Genomic DNA, 20,857 nt, shown 5'->3' with positions numbered 1-20,857 from the left:
GCAACTGCGCAGATTCACAGCTGTGCATTAAATTAGCTTGAAGAAATGTGACAACCAGTCACTTGTCATTATCTGCTTATTTTTACCAAGACGCAAAACTTCGATTCCCCCATGAGGAGGGACGTGCAGCAGCATAACGCGCCGCTCTGCAGCCAACAGAAAAGTTAAAAAATGGAACTAGAAGATATTATAACAATAAAAGCAGGCGATAAAACGGTGACTGTTAAAAACTGAAACATGGCGAAATGGTTGCGAAGAAAATATAAAAACAAAGGGTTGGTGATGCTGATTAAAACACATGGTACATAAACAGGCACAATTAAAAAACATGGCGACAGTCTGGTTTCTGTTTGCAAGAGTTTAAAAACACTGCACTCTAGACTACAACGATATATTGGGGGGGGGGGGAGGACCCAGACAGAGGAGGGGCGAAAATGGGTTGAGGAGAGGAAAGACAAAAAAGGGGGAAGCCAATGGAGGGAGAGGATACAGAAAAGTATGGGCAGGGAGGACACGAGAAGTAGTGGGGAAGGCAGTTGAGGGAAAAGAAAAAGGACTCAGGGCAGAGAAAGGAGTCAAAGAGAAGTTACGCAGGAAAAAAAACAGGATGGTAGGGAGGGGGAGAGGAAGCCTGGGAAAAGGACGGCATGAGTGGGAAGTGAGGATCATAGTTGATAGGACGGATAAATGGAGAGAGGTGGACATCATCTGGGGAGGGGAGTTGATGGAAGCCACCTTGGGAAAGGAGATGAAGGGTGTAGAGGTGGAGGGTAGGTGGGACACAATGGTGAAAGGCACGGCAGCAGGTGGGAGTTGGAAAGGAGAGGAGCAACCAGGGATTGGAGAGGATCAAGTCAGCAGGAGGTGCAGAGGACTCGGATGTGTTCGAGGAAAAGGAGCGGATGGGGGAAAGGAAACAGGTCATAGCGGATCGAGATGCGGGATGGTAGGCATATAGGGAAGGTGAGGTGGAGTGCATGATGCTCGAGGATCTGGAGGGACGTACAGAATTTGGGAGGAGGGAGGGGGCAGAAATCCAGCCGGGACTGGCAGCACAGAGGATGGAACATATTCAGGATTTCTAGGTGTCGAGGATGGTAAAGAGTTTCAATCGCCATGTCCGAGCAGAGAAGTTTAAGGAGGTGGAGGTGGTTGTGGGCTTTGAATTGGATAGAGCGTAGATGAGGGATCCAGTTGAGGTTATGGTCAATGGTGAGCCCAAGGTAGGTGAGGATGGAGGAGAGGGGGACAGGACAGGCGCAGATGGGGTGAATGGTGCGACCTATGATGGTGGTAGGTAAAGGAAAATAAATCAATTTGACAAAAACTTTACACTGTCTGATCGAAAGTATGGAGACACCGCTACGTAATTCGGAAATGATCACCAGATATCACCAGAGGTGGACCCTTCAGTATAAAAGCGGGCGAGCTGTATGGTCGTGTCAGTAGAGAAGCAGGAACAGCAGACAGCGTCTGCTGAGATAGCTCAGTGACTTCGAATGTATGATATCAATTGAGTCACCTCAGTAACGAATCCATCAGACATTTCAGCCCCTCTAAAGCTGCCTACAGCGATAGTTGGTGATGTGACTGCGAACTGGAAACGCGAAGGAATAACCACAGATGGTGGAGGAGCAGACCGACCTCAAGCTCTGGCGAAAAGGAACCGTCTAGGGTGGGGAGGATGACTGCAAAAAATTCACATGAAATCAGCGGAAGCAGTCATTCTTGAGTTCCAGAGTGCATAAAAGTAATGGATTAGAATGGTCGAGCACTTCCTCACATTCTGTATGGTGCTAAGTGACCCCACTGCAGCGTGGATGACAGGAAACGAGTGATGTGGAGTGATGAATCACGACATTCCCTTGTAGTAATCCGATGGAAGGATCTGGATTGCCAAGTGCCTGGAGATCCTTGGGGTGAGTTAGAACGTAAACTTCCCTTCAGATTCCAGCGTCCCACATGAGTACGTTCAGTCCTTCAGGGGGCGCACAAGTTGACACACAAGCCCGCGAATTATCGGTAGCTGTCCAGGAAGCAGTAGAGTAGGCTGTAGCACTCAAGAAACACATCGATGCAGCACAAGTGACACCTTGGAGCTCAAAACTTACAGAGCTACGAAGACATGTTCGGAAAAGAAGAAGACTAATCGACAGAAGTATGGATGAAGAGATTTTAGGCTGATGAAATAGAGAATACTAAAGGAGAGGTAGATATCTGAGATAAAGTGTGTCAGACGATCCAGCAGCGAGAGGCGTGTTCATGAATGCCTGGCAGTAGACCCCACGGGCACACACCATAAAATTATGACAGACTGAAGGCCGGATACAACAATATGGATGGAGTCGACTGAAGGTCAAGTTGTTCTTCCAAATGACAAAAAAAAGGCAATGAATATCACCAGAAACAAAGAAGATCTCGAAGAACCTTATGATTATTTGGCTGTCGTATACTCGTGTATTGAAATAAAGGTGGCTGAAATCATATGCGAAATGAAAATGAGGCGTTCCTATGGCATACCAACAGAGGTAGTATAATCATTAATTCCTGATGAAGTTCCTTACATGAGCAGACTATTTAATGAATGCATGATCCAGAGGAGTTTTCCAAAATGCTGGAAAAAGGCAGAACTAGTTATAATATAAAAAAGGGCTAGATAACCATCCCATACTCCCCAAATCATACCTGCGTATCTGCGTAATAAATATTTATGGTAGGATTTAGGAAAATGTGTTAATCAATAGATTAAAATTCCATAGGATTCTGACGCTATTAAATAATGTTTATTATGAATTCAAGAATGTAAATGTACTGATGATATAATTAATGAGGGGAGGAAATTAATATACATATGATAGACATATACAGAGTGTTCCCAAAGTATGCTTTCAGATTAATACAGGATCAGGTGGTCGAGCAGTTGCTGGGGTACAGCCTCCCATTCTGGCACCAGTGCCTGTCGGAGCTCCTGAAGTGTCGTAGGGGTTTGAAGACGTGCAGGGTACGTCGACTGTGAGCATCCCAGACGTGCTCGATGGGGTTTAGGCCTGAGGAACAGGCAGGCCAATCCATTCGCCTGATATCTTCAATTTCAAGCTACTCCTCCACGATGGGAGTTCAGTGGGGCTGTGCCTTATCATCCATCAGGAGGAAGATGGGACCCACTGCACCCCTGGAAAGGCGGATATACTGGTGCAAAATGACGTCTACCCCTGACCTGTTACAGTTCCTCTGTCAAAGACATGCAAGGGTGTACGTGAACCAATCATAATTCAACCCCGCCACATCAAACCATGATCTCCATACAGGTCCCTTTCAAGGATATTAAGGGGTTGGTATCCTGTTCCTGGTTCACGCCAGATAAAAACCCGACGAGAATCACTGTTCAGACGATACCTGGACTCGTCCGTGAACATAACGTGGGACCACTGTTCCAATGACCATGTACTGTGTTCTTGACACCAAGCTTTACGGGCTCTCCTGTGACCTGGGGTCAGTGGAATGCACCTTGCAGGTCTCCAGCCGAATAAACCATGTCTGTTCGGTCGTCTGTAGATTGTGTGTCTGGAGACAACTGTTCCAGTTCTGCGGCAAGGTCCCGAGCAAGGCTACCTGCAGAACTCCGTAGCAGTCTGCGGCACTGATGGTGTTGTACACTGTAGCGTCTGGACACATTTCCTGTCTGCTGGAATCGTTGCCATAATCTTGAGATCACACTTTGTGGCACACGGAGGGACCGTGCTACGACCTGCTGTGTTTCACCAGCCTCCACCTGCCCTAGTATTTTACCCCTCATAACGTCATCAGTATGTGTTCTTTGAGCTATTTTCAACACACAGTCACCATTAGCACGTCTGAAAACGTCTGCACACTTACTCGCTGCGCTGTACTCTTACATGCAGCAACACACCTCTGCGTATGTGGACGGCTGCCAGGGCCACCGTGAGACGACCGCAGGTCAAATGCACCCCATGGTCATAGCCCGAGGTGATTTAAACCCGCAAACCGCCCACCAGAGCGTTGTTTCACCATGTATCAGCATTATCCTTAATTTATGAGCATGAATGTAAGTACAACGACAGACCATTGACTGTCGTGTCCGTTCGAAGATTCCTGTCATGCCCACTGTAGTACCAGCAGCGACGACGTTTCTGGTACTGAAGTCTTGTTCTGTGTCTACAAAGGTGTCACACACCAGCTGCTTCACATACCCCCAGAGGAAGGAATCCAGACGCGTGAGGTGTGGTTACATAGACGGCCACACTGAGTCTTCTTCTGTCGCCTCAACCGTTTCATACAACAGCTGCCTCATATGGCTCCAGAGGAAGATATACAGACGCGTGAGGTCTGGTGATCTGGACAGCCAGGACACAGGGCCACCTCAGCCGATCCATCGATCCCAGAGGGTGGTTGGCTCTCAGATGATTGCTCTCAGCAGTACTTGAATTATGTCATTTGTGCAACATTCAAAGATACATCCCGCAAAAGTTCTGGCGACCATGAACCACGAAGATGCGACAGCTCCTTCCGTTGAAACAGAATGGAAAAATGTATGGGCCAATCACCGAGAATGCGGGCAAACACGTTAACACAGTGCCTCTGCTGATGTGGATTCACATGTGCGAATTGTGGATCCTGAAACAGCCTTCACCACTACACAAAATCTCGTCGGTGTATAGGACCTCCTCGGGAAATAAGGGTGTGGGACAGTTTGTTGCAAAAACCAATGTGCGAACTGCACACGTTGGGAGACTCTTCAGCTTCTAGTGCTGCCGATGATGTAACACATGCCACACATGGCTATGAGTGACGCCACAGATGTGTGCAACACGTTGTGTACTTGTAGACAAAGTGTTTCCAACATGTCCAAAAATCTCGTCGTCCATTTCGAAAAGTCGTACCGTTCAATTCCGACCTTTATCATGCAGACTTGCCCGGAAGGTTTTACGTACCAGGCAAGAGCAGACGATCAAATGGTCAGTGTTGTGGAACCCATCGGTTGGGAAAGCCATGTCGATACTCTCACCGCATCTCATCCATATCCATTCACAGACCCGACTGGCAGATACATATCAGCCACTTCAGCATACGGCTCCCTAAACTTTCCCGGCCTAGTAATTGATACTCATATTGGGTCTCCTGCCGGAACATAACGTCATCTCGACGGCCGGAGACCTTATATGAATATCACTTCAGCATATGTAAACCGCTCTGTGATCACTGTTGTTGTCATATGAAGAAAATGACTGTGATTGAATCGCTGTGTTTTTAGTGAAGTCAGAGCTTTTGTCACAAAGTGGTGATGCTTGCGAATGAATCTGTGTGTTTCCAAGCAGATCTCATAGCCAACCATCTGTACACTAAACAGTTCTGTAGGTCAGTACACATTCTTCCCAGTCAGCGACAGCTCCACAACAGCTTACGTCAGCACAACTAACAAAATGTTCCATACGATTACAAACTAACTTCAGAGGTGTTATGCCCTTGAAGAGCGCTTTTAGACTAAACTTCATGTCCATTACCCTGCTGTTTTCTCTTTACGTTCTGTCCAAACTTCCCTCATTCGTGTGCTGTGTTTCTGCTTCCGTTCTTCCGTCCACTTTAGGTCCTGTGTTCTCTTCGGCTTCTCTTTTTTCCTGTTCGCCCAGTGTTCCTTCATCCTCTGGCTGTGTTCTTGTCGTCTGTGTTCGGTCCATTGTGTTCGTTTGTTGTGTGGTGTCTCTTGTAGTTTGTTTCTTCTGATCAGGTTCCTAAGGAGTGTTTTGTTTTGTGCTGTTTCCTGTGTCATGTTGAATTGTTTCATGTCATTTCTTATTTCATTCATCCATTCGTTGTTTTTCCTTGTGCTAACCCAGTCGAAGATCTGTCTCGTTATTTTATGTGGTGCCTTTCTGCTGAGGTGTCCGTGAAACTGTAGTCTTCGTTTCCTGATTTGGTCTGATATTTTCTCTGTGTGTTCGTACATTTCTTCAGCTGGTCTCTTTATCCACAACACGTCTTTTTGCTTCACCCCTAATATTTTCCTGAGTATTTTTCGTTCCGTCTTCTCTATCTGTTTGATTCGTATCCGTTCTTGCACTAGTGTGGTCTCGGCTACGTATAGTGCTTCTGGTAGCACCACCGTCTCGTAGTGTCGTAGCTTTCTTACTGTAGTTATTTCAAGTCAGTTTGTAGGCCTTCTCTAGTTTCGCTCTTCTCTCTTCATTAGATATCTTATTTCTTCGTGTAATATGTATTGTTTCCCCTAGGTACTGAAATTTTCTGTTGTGTATTGTCCCATATTTTGTGTGTAGTGATGGGTGGTTTTGGGTGTTCATCAACTGTGTTTTCTCGTATAATGTATGTAGTCCGGTCTTGGCTGCGATTTCGTATAGTTTCTCTATGGCTCTTATTGTTTCTGTTTCTCGTACCATTACGATGGCCAAATCGTCTGCGAACGCTAGGCACTGTACTCTTACTTTCTCTAACAGGACTCCTTTCTGTGTCTTTTCCCGTCCCTTCAGTATTTTGTCCAGTGCTGTGTTGAACGGTAATGGCGATTGGCCGTCGCCCTGCCTGACTCCTGTTCAATTTCGAACTGTTCAGAGAGCTCTCCACAGAACTTCACTTTAGATGTCGTGTTTGTTATTGTTTGCTGAATTATGGTTACAGTCTTCCCATCTACTCTGTATTCTTTCAGGATTTCAAAGAGGGTTTCTCTGTCTATTGATTCGTACGCCTTCTTGAAATAGACGAAAGTGGTACTTATGTTCTGTTTGCGTTGCAGTATCATCTTAAGGTTCCCTATCTGTTCAGTGCACGACCTGTGTTTCCGATTCGAGCCTGGTATTCGCCAATCAGTTGGTCTGTGTGCTTCTCTAATCTGTTTATCAGTGCTTTCGAAAGTATCTAGTATGTAACAGGTAACAGTGAGATGCCCCCATAGTTTTTTGGCTCCGACGAATCCCCTTTCTTGTGTAGAGGGTATATCAGAGCTGTGTGTCGTTATTTCGGTATCCCTTCTGTTTCCCATATCTGTTTGATGATGATGTGTATGTGCTCTGTGAGATCCGGATCTTGTAGCTTCCATAATTCCACGGTGACTCCATCCTCTCCTGGTGCTCTATTGTTCTTGAGATTCTTGATGATTTCTCTTATTTCTTCTATCAATGGCGGCTCGCTATCTCGGTTTGGTGAGGGTTCCTCTGTGTCCAGTTTGTCTGTCGGTAATTTTGCGTTTAGGAGTTTTTCAAAGTACTTCGCTAGGAGGTTACAGTTGTTCTTGGTATTGGCCTCTAGTATGCCATCCGGCCTCCTAAAGCAAAGGTTGGTATTTCATAATGTTCTCTCTGAATGTGCTGAAGAAATCCCTCGTGTTGTTCCTTGTGAAGTCTGGTTCTATATCTTCTAGTTTCTGTTTGTCGTTGTTTCATTTTCCTTTATGGATAATGTTACTTGTCTGTTTCTGTGTTTTGAGAAGTTCTTGCCAGTTTTCTGGTATCTTGTTGCTACTGAAGTTCTTCCATGTATTCATTCGTCTTTCGACTGTTGGGTCACATGTGTCGTTCCACCAGCGGTGTTTCCTGGTTCTCGGTGTTACTGCTAATTTCATCGCTTCCTCAAGCTTCCCTGAGAGCTGTTCCCAGTTTTGCGTTATTTCTGTCACAATTTCCTCCAGTATTTTCTCTTGGTTGAGTGTTTAGATATTCTGGGTCTGGTCTAAAGATCTTAGTTTCCTTTGGGATTAGGCCTGTCTTTATCTTTAGTAGGTGGTGAGCCCAGTGAAAGAAGCACTTTCGTGTGTCGATGTTCGGGATTTCCCTGTGTGGTTCTCTTTGTATTATGACGTGGTCGATCTGCAATTCTCTCTTGCCATTTTGCAGTTTCCCTGTGGTTAATTTTTGTGTGGGTTCCTTGAAGTTCGTTGACATGACTTTGAGGTCATGGGTCTGGCAGAATTCTATAAGGTGATTCCCGTTTAGGTTTGTGTCACGGTGTTGTGCAATGTGTCTATATTTTTGTTCTTTTCCTAAATTTGCTTTGAAGTCTCCTAGAATAAGTTTTGGTCGGTGTTTAGGTGTATTCTTTATTGTCTCCTCCATTACTGTCCAAAAGTCTTCGGTGGCGTCTAGGTCTTTCCTGTTGTGGTCATTTGTTTGTGCGTGTGCGTTTACGACCGTGTATGCCCTGTATGCCGACTTAATTGTCAGTGTGCTCAATCTTTTGTTAGGCAATGTGAAGTCCATTACTGCATCTGAGATCGTCCTGTGTACTGCGAATCCTGTGCCACAGACCCTGAGATCCTTCCTGTGTACCAATGGTTTCCCCTTGTACATTCTGTAGTTCCCTGGGTTGAAATGGTCTTCAGCTGGGAATATTGTTTCTTGTAGTGCGCAAATTTTGGTCTTGAACCTGTCTAAAGTATCTCTGAGCTGTTTCATCTTGCCCATCTCGAGTAGTGTGTTCACATTGAGTGTTGCGATGTAGTGTTTCTGTTTTGTCTTGAGGGAATTTGAGAGGCTACGATTCTTCTCATGATGTTCGTGAGTCCCCGAAATCAGATACTCACGACCGTTCCAGTCTATTGACTGGGGCCTGGGGTAGTGAGATTTTCCTCGTTGTTCCACATTTGTGGCGTGTTGCCGAGTACAACCTGATTTTCCAGATCAGGAGGTTGGCTGAGGCCGCCACCCCCTGACGTGATACAGACCCCCTCTTATAGCTGCCTATTGTGGGAACCAACGCTACTGATAGTTTTGGTCTGCCCCAATTATTTCATTTCCGGGGTACCACCTATGTGACTCATTCGAGTTCTACATCAAACAGTTGTCGAACGATTTATGGGAGGTTGACCTCAGGGCTCTATTTGCGGGCCAAAGTTCTGAAATGTTAACTTAGAACCACTTGTGAAGGAATTACCAAACAGTAAGGAAATGTTGTGAGCATGTGGGTGCTATTCTGTCATTCTGCGCAAGGGATTAATCTGAGATGTACCCTTCACCCTGTGGCTCCTGCAAGATGCAATTTCCACCCCCACTCTACTACAGAAGTCAGACAGACGCTCCTAACGTTCTACAGAGAAATGCCTGAAAAACTTTCGGCAATATATATCTTCTGGAGTCGTCCGCTGTAAGGAAATGACACAAAAATTCTGAAAATTTCTTACGTAACTAGTGGGATACTTGGGTACTGGAGGAGTGCTAGTTTGTGTAAGAAAAACATTAAATTAACGAAAGTTATAATTTATTTTGCTAAAATTCTGAGAAATCACAATGGCACATTTAGTTATGAACTGAAATAGTTATTTACAGGTTCTTTTCGGAATGTGAAGTTACCTCTCAAGGATAGGATTCGCTAACGAAATTTCTATACAAAGTTTAAGATTGTTATTGACTTGGCAGAATGGATGAGAGTCGCACCAACTCAACTTGAATAATTATCCGTTAGAATGTTGCTAGGTATGGTCGAGGCTGTCGCACATGAAATGCAGTTAGATGTATTGTTGTGGAGGAAATATGGGGCTCGCAAGAGCTGTAGCGCACAATACCGTAAGCTGCGATGACTGCTGTCTGCACCGCTCGCTGCTGACAAATAAGATAACTGTCATTCTATCTGGATTGACTTTTACCAATGAAACTCTCCCTATGCCTTGATGAAGTCAAGGACTCCTATTCGCCATAGTCTAACTATTGGAGTGGTACACCAGTCAGATAACCAGTCCACGGCGATGCCACTCAAAAATTCGCTTGCAGGCGTTTAACTATAACTCTGTCCATTCACACCACACAATAAGTGTGCGGCCAACACAGTGAACAACGCCTAATTGCAAGGACTCAATATAGAGTTGCACTCCGACTCGCTCTCGACAGAGGTGCTCTCCCAGTGAAGTACTGAGGAGAGACTTGTTCCTCACTCTTTGAGTACACACACAAGTGTACACGCTCTCGTTACATGTTCTTGCTCCAGACGTGGAGGGGTATATCTTTTGGTCCCTTCCATTACTCCTTCAGCTGAAGGCGTCAGGAATATCGTCTGCCAATCAGCATTGCTCTTCTAAAACGAGAGAATGATGTTTCGTTTAAGGCGACCAATCAGGAAATCTGCAGCATCGGCGTTTGGCGTTTGCTGTCTCCCTGTGAAAACCTCTGAACTGCGTGCTATGTTTGTAAAGAATGCGTAGGCTGGCCGCTCAAACACAATGCAGCGGAATTTGCTTTAAAGCCGAACACAGGGTCGTTATCCCCTTTCACTCGGGCAAACGCTAAACGCTATCTGCTCCGCTGAGGTTGACTCGTCCTCTGAAGAGACCGGCCTCCCGGTGTGTGGTCTGCCTCTCTCGAACTAAAAGTTCCTGTGACCGTCGTGTCTGGAATGTATGTGTGTACACCAGCCTCAAGTATTTTAACCCTGGTGCGCACTTGTTATTTGCGTATTGTTTACATGAATTCATACAACATTGAATTTATCTTGTCCAGTTTGGGTTCGAATGAAGCGTCTTGATGTGTGGAATATGATTGTGAGGGCGGAATATGTAAGCAATGAAGGTCAGGACACCACGACGTCTTACAATGTTTGGAGTTTCAGTATTTGCTGACGACTCATTACTCTTAGCACATTGCAGTCGAGAGCCACAAGAAAGCAACTTTGGCGAGCTTCGTGGGATCATGCATGAATGGTTCTCGTGGATGCAGTTCAAAACAGAACCAAAAAACGACGTATATGATGCTCAAAGGCAGACGTATTATCAGTTCAGCGAATAAAACAAATCAAGAGCTAATTCGAATGTATACCGTCAATAGGTATTTCGGTGTGCACCTGAACACACACTGGAATTCCAATGGCCACGTACAATTAGTAGCTTGGAAAATGAGTTGAACCAAGAATAAAATTGTTAATACAGGGCAAAAAAGATTTTGTTCTCCCCTGACTGCATTAAATGCAGGTTTGGGCGATGATGCTAGTGTTTGGGGGCTCAGCTTACGACTGTGGGACCAGTTGCTGCCGTGAAATGTGTGTATAAGGAGAGATTCAGAAATGTATAACCTAAACCAAAAATAAAGGAAAATAGGGGACAATTTAAGGAACATGCAGACTGCACGGATGGAAAAAGATACCCAATAGAGGCGTTCAGGTTTGTATGCAATGGAAGAAAAATGTAGGGACGTCATACAAGACATGGAATATGGTAACAGGCAATTTGCCTAATATGTGAAGTGGAGAAGGAAGAGAAGGAAGAAAGAAAGAAATACCATGAAAAATACTCTGGAAAAATATTGTATACCTTTCATCTAGTTGTTTGGACTACTATTAAAACATCGTAAGAGGGAAAGCAAATTTATTCATAATTATGGAGAGGCACATAGCAAACAACTCGAATACTGAAAGTTAAAAGATTGCTCAAATACATCGTTTCTCGTAGGGGACAGAAGTGATGAAATTAGTAAATTCGGTTGGAATTGGTTCAGGAAGACAGGTGAAAACCAAGACTGGAAACAGTTATGAGTAACGACCGAATTGTTAAAATAGTCTAAACACAACACTGCCGAAACATACACAGTGGAGGAGATTATCTTAGCAGATTGGTTGGTTGGTTTGTTTGGGGAAGGAGACCAGACAGTGAGGTCATCGGTCTCATCGGATTAGGGAAGGACGGGGAAGGAAGTCGGCCGTGCCCTTTGAAAGGAACCATCCTGGCATTTGCCTGGAGCGATTTAGGGAAATCACGGAAAACCTAAATCGGGATGGCCGGACGCGGGATTGAACCGTCGTCCTCCCGAATGCGATATCTTAGTAGAGTTCCGAACATTAAGCTGCTGAGGTGTGATTTGAAACTGACACGACTCAGATATTTAACATGTAAGAGTCTGTGCGCTACAGTCTGACGTTCTAACGTCAGTTTTGGGTTTGAAACCTGGGCATTATGGTGTTAAAAAATAAAGACTTAGCGAATGACTCATCTAATTTACATATATATACAGTTTGTTACATCCAGATCAATATTGTTGACGAGAAGTGCCTTTTTTGTGTGTTTCTCTATATTCCGAATGGTGTGACGCTGTCCGCCATTATGTTTCTAATTTGGTGGCACCAATTTATGTCACTATATACCCCTATCAACCAATTACTTCATAGCAATTTTGAAAATTTATATGTTTCCTCACCTGTGCATTTCATCCACACCAGTGCTGCCTCTGTTTCCAAAGTAATTATTACTGGTTATATTATTACATGCCTCACTATCAGTCAACGGCGATTTTTGCATGTCGTTTGCTCGCAAACTTCTTGAGAAGCCGCGCGTAGTAGCCGCGAGGTCTAGCTGCCTTGCAATGGTTCGCGCGCCTCTCCCCGTCGGAAGTTCGAGACCTCTCTTTGGGCAAGGGTGTGTGTGGTGTCTTTAGCGTAAGTTAGAAAAAGTAGTGTGTAAGCCTAGGGATCGATGACATTGGGAAGTTTGGTCCCTTAGGAACTTACCACAAATTTCGAAAAAAAATTTTCTTGAGGAATACCGACCACTCAAACCTCTCAGCCCGCTTTCCCTATGACTGGGGATCGTAGCTTACCAAATATGTAAGAAATACGATGCTGAGCATATCGTCAACAACCATGCAGTTAGTGAAACTGCGTCAGAAATCACCGAACGACTGATGGTACGTGGGTGACAGACTCGCAACATTTAGAGGCAGGCACTTCCAGCATTATACATAGTCGTATTTATTTCACTTTAGTACTGATGATAATAAACTTGTAAAAGCTAATTTTGCTGTTATTGATCTGTATAGTAATTTATTCTTTCGCATTATGTGGGTAGCTATTGTGCAACCTAATACCAAAACGCTTCGTCCCATTTTCTAGTCTAATTCCCGCAGATTCAGCTCACCTGAATTTACTGCCTTTCATCTCCCGTGTTATCTCTGTATATGTTCATTTTATAATTTCTTTTTCAAGACACTTTCCTTTCTACAGAACAGATCTTCCACATCCCCGTTAAGGCGTCTGCCATTTCTGGCATACTGCTATTTCATCTTCCAACATTTATCCTATCCCTGACTTTTCCATTTCATTCCTAATAGCTGCACATTTGTTGTTGTTGTTGTTGTTGTTGTTGTGGTCTTCAGTCCTGAGACTGGTTTGATACAGCTCTCCATACTACTCTATCCTGTGCAAGCTTCATCATCTCCCAGTACTTACTGCAACCTATATCCTTCTGAATCTGCTTAGTATATTCATATTTTGGTCTCTCTCTACGATTTTTGCCCTCCACACTGCCCTCCAGTTCTAAATTTGTGATCCCTTGATGCCTCAGAACATGTCCTACCAACCGGTCCCTTCTTCTTGTTAAGTTGTGCCACAAACTCCTCTTCTCCCCAATTCTATTCAATACCACCTCGTTAGTTATGTAATCTACCATCTAATCTTCAGCATTCTTCTGTAGCACCACATTTCGAAAGCTTCTATTCTCTTCTTGTCCAAACTATTTATCGTCCATGTTTCACTTCCATACATGGCTACACTCCATACAAATACTTTCAGAAACGACTTCCTGACATTTAAATCTATACTCGATGTTAACCAATTTCTCTTCTTCAGAAACGCTTTCCTTGCCATTGCTAGTCTACATTTACCTTAGCGTAACGTACATCATTAGTAACATGGAACTTTTTTCCTCAATTATGTCGCCCATTCGTTATTCAGTTCTTAGAACCTTATTTACGATCCCGTATTTCATCCCTTATATCCTCACAATTCCACAAGGTCTATTCCAGTCAACATTACCAAATTTATGTATAATACAAACTAACAAAACGGTGAAAGCAAGCTTCAACCATAATCGAGTTGATAAAATGAAAGTAGCATCGAAACAAGAGTGTGACCTTACATATGGGGTTTGAAGTACTGAATTTAAATGAATAAAACAACGTGCAGAAATTTTCCACCACCTCCGGAATGCCTCGTAAAACGAATGTCGTGGAGAAGGGCGACCAGGAAATTGCTTTCCCGTCGTCCTGTGGCTCGGTTACGGGAGAGCTAGGCCGTTTATTCCGGGGCCTGGTATTGGGTCAATCTTCATAAATCCATAAAAGAAAAATTCCCCCTCTGCTGCGGCTTGTGGAGGACGTCGTGCGACTGAGAACCGACGGTGCAAATAAAACAGCTCGCGGCTGCTCACGGTGTACGATTCCGCGTTTGATGCCAGTGAGCACTGTCGGGCAAGAGAGTGGGACAGAACACGAGAAGCGTGAGCACGAAAAGTGAGGTGTAGCAGGAGAGCCTCTGGTACACAGGATGTCAAAGGACAAGTCCCGCTACAATTTCAAAAACTTATAACATCTTGTGAACGTTGCAGGTCTTCGTATTTACATGCATCCAAAGAAAAATTGAAGAGGAATTCCGCCTTATACAAGGCACCGTTTTGTAGATTCTGTTTTCACCCAGACGTATTCAAATACGAACGCTCCATCCGAAACAAAGACGCCAAGAAGCAAACGGACACCACACTGCCGTTACAATACTTAGGGTGCATAACAATGCCTAGCATGAAAATGCATGTGTGACGAAAAGAGCGAAAGAAATAATCGTTTTATCTGGACACAAGAATGGGAAAAAACACCGCAACACCAAAAGCTGCAAGTAACACTATAAATAACCCTACATATAGCGATTCTCTGTCGGAAATGAACCACGAAAAGAGAAACAAAAGAATGTTTTGTCGTTTGCAAGTGAGAAGTTACAGATTGTGTGGTAGATTTAAAACTGCCAGCATAAACAACCGATAGCTTCACGTAAGGAACCTGAACAAATGTATACATCCACTTTATTTCGAAATTTATTATAAACCTAAAACCTCTGGATGTACTATAAATGAACAATATATAATGCCTGCAGAAAGAAAACAAAAAAAAAACCGTGAAGGAAGCACAAAAACTGATGAAACACGTCTGGATGAAAATAAAACTACAAAATGATGTCGTGTACAAGGCGCCATTCCTCTCCGATAACATATAAGTTGGAGTGTATTACAGATACAGTTCGGTGTTTTCTTGTAAAAGATAAACAACTTTCATTTTTTCTACTTACGGCATAATTTCAGTTTGGGCCCCACTCGTTGTTTATAGACCATCAAGGCGATATTCGAGCTCTGCTAGTGAATGAATCATCAGCAACACCACCGACTGCTTTACTGATTCACTCACGAAAGGTAGCAATGTCACTCAGTGGCCTTATGCACACACGATCCTTGACATAAGAAATCTAATGGTGTGACATGTGGAGTGCGGCGAACCATGCAACAGGACCATCACGAACCGTTCACCTCTTATAAAATGTGTGATTCAGCACATCCCACACGTTTAAACATCTGAAGTGTGTGAGACCATGCAATATGGCCACCACGAATCGTCCACCTCTCAGAAAATCTGTCATTCAGCACACCCCATACGTTAAAACTCCGATGCGGAAGTGCGCCATCATACTGGGGAAAGGTGGAAAGCTGCAGTTCTTCGATCTTTGGTAGCGGGAACTGTTCCGGTATGTCCACCTAAGAATGTCTCGTTGTGGTTTGCTCTGCGAAGAAAAAGTGGCCTATCACAGCATCGTGTATCAGGTGACACCAAACACTAAGCTGTTACTGATGCGTTAGGATGTATTATGTGAATTTTTGGAGATCCAGTTCCTAATGTTGAGGCGATTCGCACGTCCACGAATGTGGAATGTGGCCTAATCTGAAAACAGGCACTTATCCAGTTAGTCGTTTTCACAGCGTCAGAATGCATCGAAGCCTGCGTGGAACACGCGAATGCACACCGGAGAGGATCACCATTGGGCTACAATACTTGGACCATTTACACTTTTTTACACATAAAGGCGTAACAGAAAGACGCTCGTGTAACGCTTAATGGACAGCTGATCAAGCTTTCTGCATTTCTTGTGGTGCACGAGGAACTGACTGCTGGAGACTGCATTGATATACAGCTTGCACTGTATCAGAACAAGGAGGACGGTCTCTAACACTGCCTGTCTCTTTTTCTGACCCATCTCATTATGCTTGTTTCTGTCGTTGGTGCCCCCGCATAACGGTATTGACAGTTCAGCAGCACCAGTGTCACAGATATGCATTCTGCATGCCAGAAGACGTATTGAAACTCGTCCTGGTCTGTCGGCATTTTGATCCACTCCAGGTCCTATCTATAAAAATGGGCAAAGAAACAAACTTTGACATGTGCTAAAGACTTTACAACAAACCATGATACTCCATTCATACACTTCATAGTGGTGGATGTATGTATATTTCCACATCTCCTCCAAAATCACTGTATCGATTTTAACTAAAGTTGGAACACCCATCGCTGTCTGTCTGGAAAGAAACAGTGGGTGTGGTGGTGGAGACGAGAAAGTATCGTAGTTCACGACCCACAAGTAGCCAGTCTATATTCATCCAGTACTTGAGAATGAAAGCACTTAATGACATGGAACAGACGTTAAATATAATTTGAAACATCTACTAGCCCGTTTCTCGCTGACACTCCAGCCAAAATGATGAAAGGAAGTACGTTTACTGCCTACTACACTTTCGCCATTCATGCAGTGTAACTACCCCATCATACATAACGTTTCATTTTATTACCTCTTTGTGCTAACTGCATTCGGAACACATGTGCCAGATAATATCCACGTAGACCTCTACGTGTACCTGTAAAATTATATTACTACACGAAACATAGTTCAGGTTAAATAATGCCATAAACGTAGTGCTACACGGAAACCAAATTACAGGATGAAATTCACTATACATACAGGTAAAATATGTATACAAATGTGAGTGAAATCTGTTAAACACTTTTGACAAGTGCGCACACTGCAAAGGCGCAGGTAAAATTTTACTCGTAAACCCCAGAATCGATTTCAACGAAACGTGGTGCGCACATTACTTAATATTTGGAAAGAAATGCTGTGGCTCTAAGAACCAGCAACGTCCTTGGAGGTGCGGTTGATAACGTACAGAGAGATGGTGAGAGGGGAGCAGCAGACAGACAGACAGAGAGGTAAGGAAGAGAGGGACACAGGTAGGGGGAGGAGAAATGAACAGAAAGAGGGTGAGGGAAATGGACAGAGAAAGGGAAGAGCCGGAGGAGCATGGAAAGCGAGGGGAGGAAAAGTTGGAGAGAGAATGGACAGAGGGAGGGTTTGGAAGAGATTGACAGAGATAGGTGGAGGAGTAAGCAGACAGAGAAAGAAAAGGGGAGAAGATAGACAGGGAGAGGCGTAAGAGGATATGGATATTAGAAAAGAAAAAAGAGATTGACAATGACAGGGCGAATTGGACATTGATAGAGAGGAGGAGGAGCCGATTGACAGATAGTAGGGGGAGAAGTACATATACATGGAGAGAGCGAGGGAGGAGGCGGACAGACAAAGAGTGGGAGAAGGAGATGTGTAGGGTGGAGGGCAGAGAGATGGGTGAAAAGATTGATATTGAGAAGGGAAACGGCAAGATGGACAGAGAGAGGGCAAGGAGAAGATGAACTCACAGGGGGTGAGGAGGAAATACAGGAGGGTAGAGGATTGCCTCTTGCGGGGGTAGGAAAGGGAGGATGAGGCAGACAGAAGGAAGGGAAGCAGATGAATGGAGAGAGGAGCATGGGAAGATGAAAAGAGTAGGTGTTGGAAGAGGTGGACAGAGGGAGGGGACCAAATGAAGGTATGAATAAATACATAGGGGGAGGAGGAGATGGAAGGAGAGAGGGGGAAGGAAAAGGTATACTAGTAGAAGATGTGGACCACACTGTGTGTCCCAGTTCCGTTAGGACTGCTTGTGTGAAATTTCAAACTGCAGTGCTATCTCGTGGTAATATGTGGCGTTAAGAGCGCCGCGAAATCAGTTAGTGCATAACTGAAGTTTCGACAACACTTGTGCTGAAGGTCAAAGTGCTAACATCGCTGCAGCAGGGATCCTGGTTGTGAATGAACGTGTATAGCACCTGTCAAAAAATGGTGGTGAAGCAGTGGGACAGCTTCAAGTTCCGTATTTTTGGGCGAGAAATCGTTGATTTTGACCCAGATACTGAGAGGCGGGTTATTGGTAGCGCTTCCAACACCCCAGCGCACATAGAGTTTATCGAGCTTTAGTTTTTGGTCAACAAGTGGCTCACTGTCCTGGATCGTCCAATACATTCGTCGTATTAGGTACCAGAGGACTCCTGCTTCTTCCCCAAACTGAAGTTGGCAATGAAGGAACACCATTACGACGCAGTTAAGAACATCTGGAAAAACTGTACTGTAGTACTAAATGCAGTTCCAAAATAGGATTACAGTGACTGTTTCAAAACACTTTTAAAACTATTTTAGCTGTGTATTAATTCAGGGGGAAACTAATTTGAACAAATACAGTGGTTCCGTGAACATACACTCGAAATATGAGTTAAAAAACGTCTTTTCTCACAACTTGACGTGTTTTATTAAATTCACAATGCATTTCGGACCCTGTAGGTCTACCATCAGGAGTAATTTGACTTAATACCTGTTTTGGTTTTCCCCCTTGAATGAAGTGAAATGCGTATTCCTGTCATAAAAACATTTGATGTTAGATTACGAATGTCGTAAGTCAAACGCGGAAAATATGTGGGAAATATTGAAATGATTAAGATCGTAAACTTACCACATGTTTCAAGAAAAATGTTTTTAACTTTTGTAAGTAGGCTGTTTGTTTTCTTATTGGCAACGTTACGTAGCGCTCTGTATGAAAATCACTGGCTGTGCTGTGTGCAGTCTGTGGCTAGTTTGCATTGTTGTCTGCCATTGTAGTGTTGGGCAGCGGCAGCTGGATGTGAACAGCGCGTAGCGTTGCGCAGTTGGAGGTGAGCCGCCAGCAGTGGTGGATGTGGGGAGAGGGATGGCGGAGTTTGGAAATTTGTAAGACTGGATGTCATGAACTGCTATGTATATTATGATTTTTCAACACTATGAAGGTAAATACATTGTTTGTTCTCTATTCAAATCTTTCATTTGATAACTATGCCTATCAGTAGTTAGTGCCTTCCGTAGTTTGAATTTTTTATTTAGCTGGCAGTAGTTCGAGTAACCAAGATTTTTGTGAGGTAAGTGATTTGTGAAAGGTATACGTTAACAGGTATACGTTAATGTCCAGTCCTGACAAAACTGTACCATCTGGTGAGCAAGATGTATGAAACAGGCGAAATACCCTCAGACTTCAAGAAGAATATAATAATTCCAATCCCAAAGAAAGCAGGTGTTGACAGATGTGAAAATTAACGAACAATCAGTTTAATAAGCCACAGCTGCAAAATACTAACGCGAATTCTTTACAGACGAATGGAAAAACTAGTAGAAGCCGACATCGGGGAAGATCAGTTTGGATTCCGCAGAAATACTGGAACACGTGAGGCAATACTGACCTTACGACTTATCTTAGAAGAAAGATTATGGAAAGGCAAACCTACGTTTCTAGCATTTGTAGACTTAGAGAAAGCTTTTGACAATGTTGACTGGAATACTCTCTTTCAAATTCTAAAGGTGGCAGGGGTAAAATACAGGGAGCGAAAGGCTATTTACAATTTGTACAGAAACCAGATGGCAGTTACAAGAGCCGAGGGGCATGAAAGGGAAGCAGTGGTTGGGAAGGGAGTGATACAGGGTTGTAGCCTCTCCCCGATGTTATTCAATCTGTTTATTGAGCAAGCAGTAAAGGAAACAAAAGATTAATTCGGAGTAGGTATTAAAATCCATGGAGAAGAAATAAAAACTTTGAGGTTCGCCGATGACATTGTAATTCTGTCAGAGACAGCAAAGGACTTGGAAGAGCAGTTGAACGGAATGGATGGTGTCTTGAAGGGAGGATATAAGATGAACATCAACAAAAGCAAAACGAGGATAATGGAATGTAGTCGAATCAAGTCGGGTGATGTTGAGGGTATTAGATTAGGAAATGAGACACTTAAAGTAGTAAAGGAGTTTTGCTATTTGGGGAGCAAAATAACTGATGATGGTCGAAGTAGACAGGATATAAAATGTAGACTGGCAATGGCAAGGAAAGCGCTTCTGAAGAAGAGAAATTTGTTAACATCGAGTATAGATTTAAGTGTCAGGAAGTCATTTCTGAAAGTATTTGTATGGAATGTAGCCATGTATGGAAGTGAAAAATGGACGGTTAATAGTTTGGACAAGAAGAGAATAGAAGCTTTCGAAATGTGGTGCTACAGAAGAATGCTGAAGATTAGATGGGTAGATCACATAACTAATGAGGAAGTATTGAATAGGATTGGGGAGAAGAGAAGTTTGTGGCACAACTTGACCAGAAGAAGGGATCGGTTGGTAGGACATGTTCTGAGGCATCAAGTGATCACCAATTTAGTATTGGAGGCCAGCGTGGAGGGTAAAAATCGTAGGGGGAGAGCAAGAGATGAATACACTAAGCAGATTCAGAAGGATGTAGGTTGCAGTAGGTACTGGGAGATGAAGAAGCTTGCACAGGATAGAGTAGCATGGAGAGCTGCATCAAACCAGTCTCGGGACTGAAGACCACAACAACAACAATACGTTAATGTTAGTCAGGGCCATTCTTTTGTAGGGATTTTAGAAAGTCAGATTGCGTTGCGCTAAAAATATTGTGTGTCAGGATAAGCACAGTCTTTTATAATTGTTCAAAGGGGACGTTTCATATGTCGACCCTTAGCCGAGGATACTTCACTGGAATCTTCTGATTTTTTCTTGTAGTTTGTGTAGTTAGCGTATATTTTGTTTATTGCTAGCGCGTAATTGTAGAGAGTATCTCCTTTGTAGTTGCAGTCTTTCATTGTTGTACAGTAAAATAGGTGTGGCACGCATGTAAATTTGCACCAAGTAATTCGCAGCTTGCAATTAACTA

General features: G+C 43.7%; 1 protein-coding gene across 1 annotated transcript; it reads right to left on the bottom strand.

Annotated features, from left to right (window-relative positions):
* Positions 1-7,598: 7,598 nt before the first annotated feature.
* LOC126199708 (craniofacial development protein 2-like) lies at positions 7,599-8,429 on the bottom strand. The gene has a single exon (XM_049936634.1). It carries the CDS (start codon positions 8,427-8,429, stop codon positions 7,599-7,601), a length of 831 nt encoding a protein of 276 aa, XP_049792591.1.
* Between the last annotated feature and the right edge of the window lie 12,428 nt (positions 8,430-20,857).

Source organism: Schistocerca nitens, chromosome 8, assembly GCF_023898315.1.
Source record: "Schistocerca nitens isolate TAMUIC-IGC-003100 chromosome 8, iqSchNite1.1, whole genome shotgun sequence".
NCBI classification, from domain to species: domain Eukaryota; kingdom Metazoa; phylum Arthropoda; class Insecta; order Orthoptera; family Acrididae; genus Schistocerca; species Schistocerca nitens.
Note: the sequence above shows the minus strand (reverse complement) of the source record. Positions and strands in the feature narration are given on the sequence as shown.

What these genes read in the sequence shown, in the direction of transcription:
- LOC126199708 (XM_049936634.1), bottom strand. Translation starts at nt 8,429, where the DNA reads ATGGGCAAGATGAAACAGCTCAGAGATACTTTAGACAGGTTCAAGACC.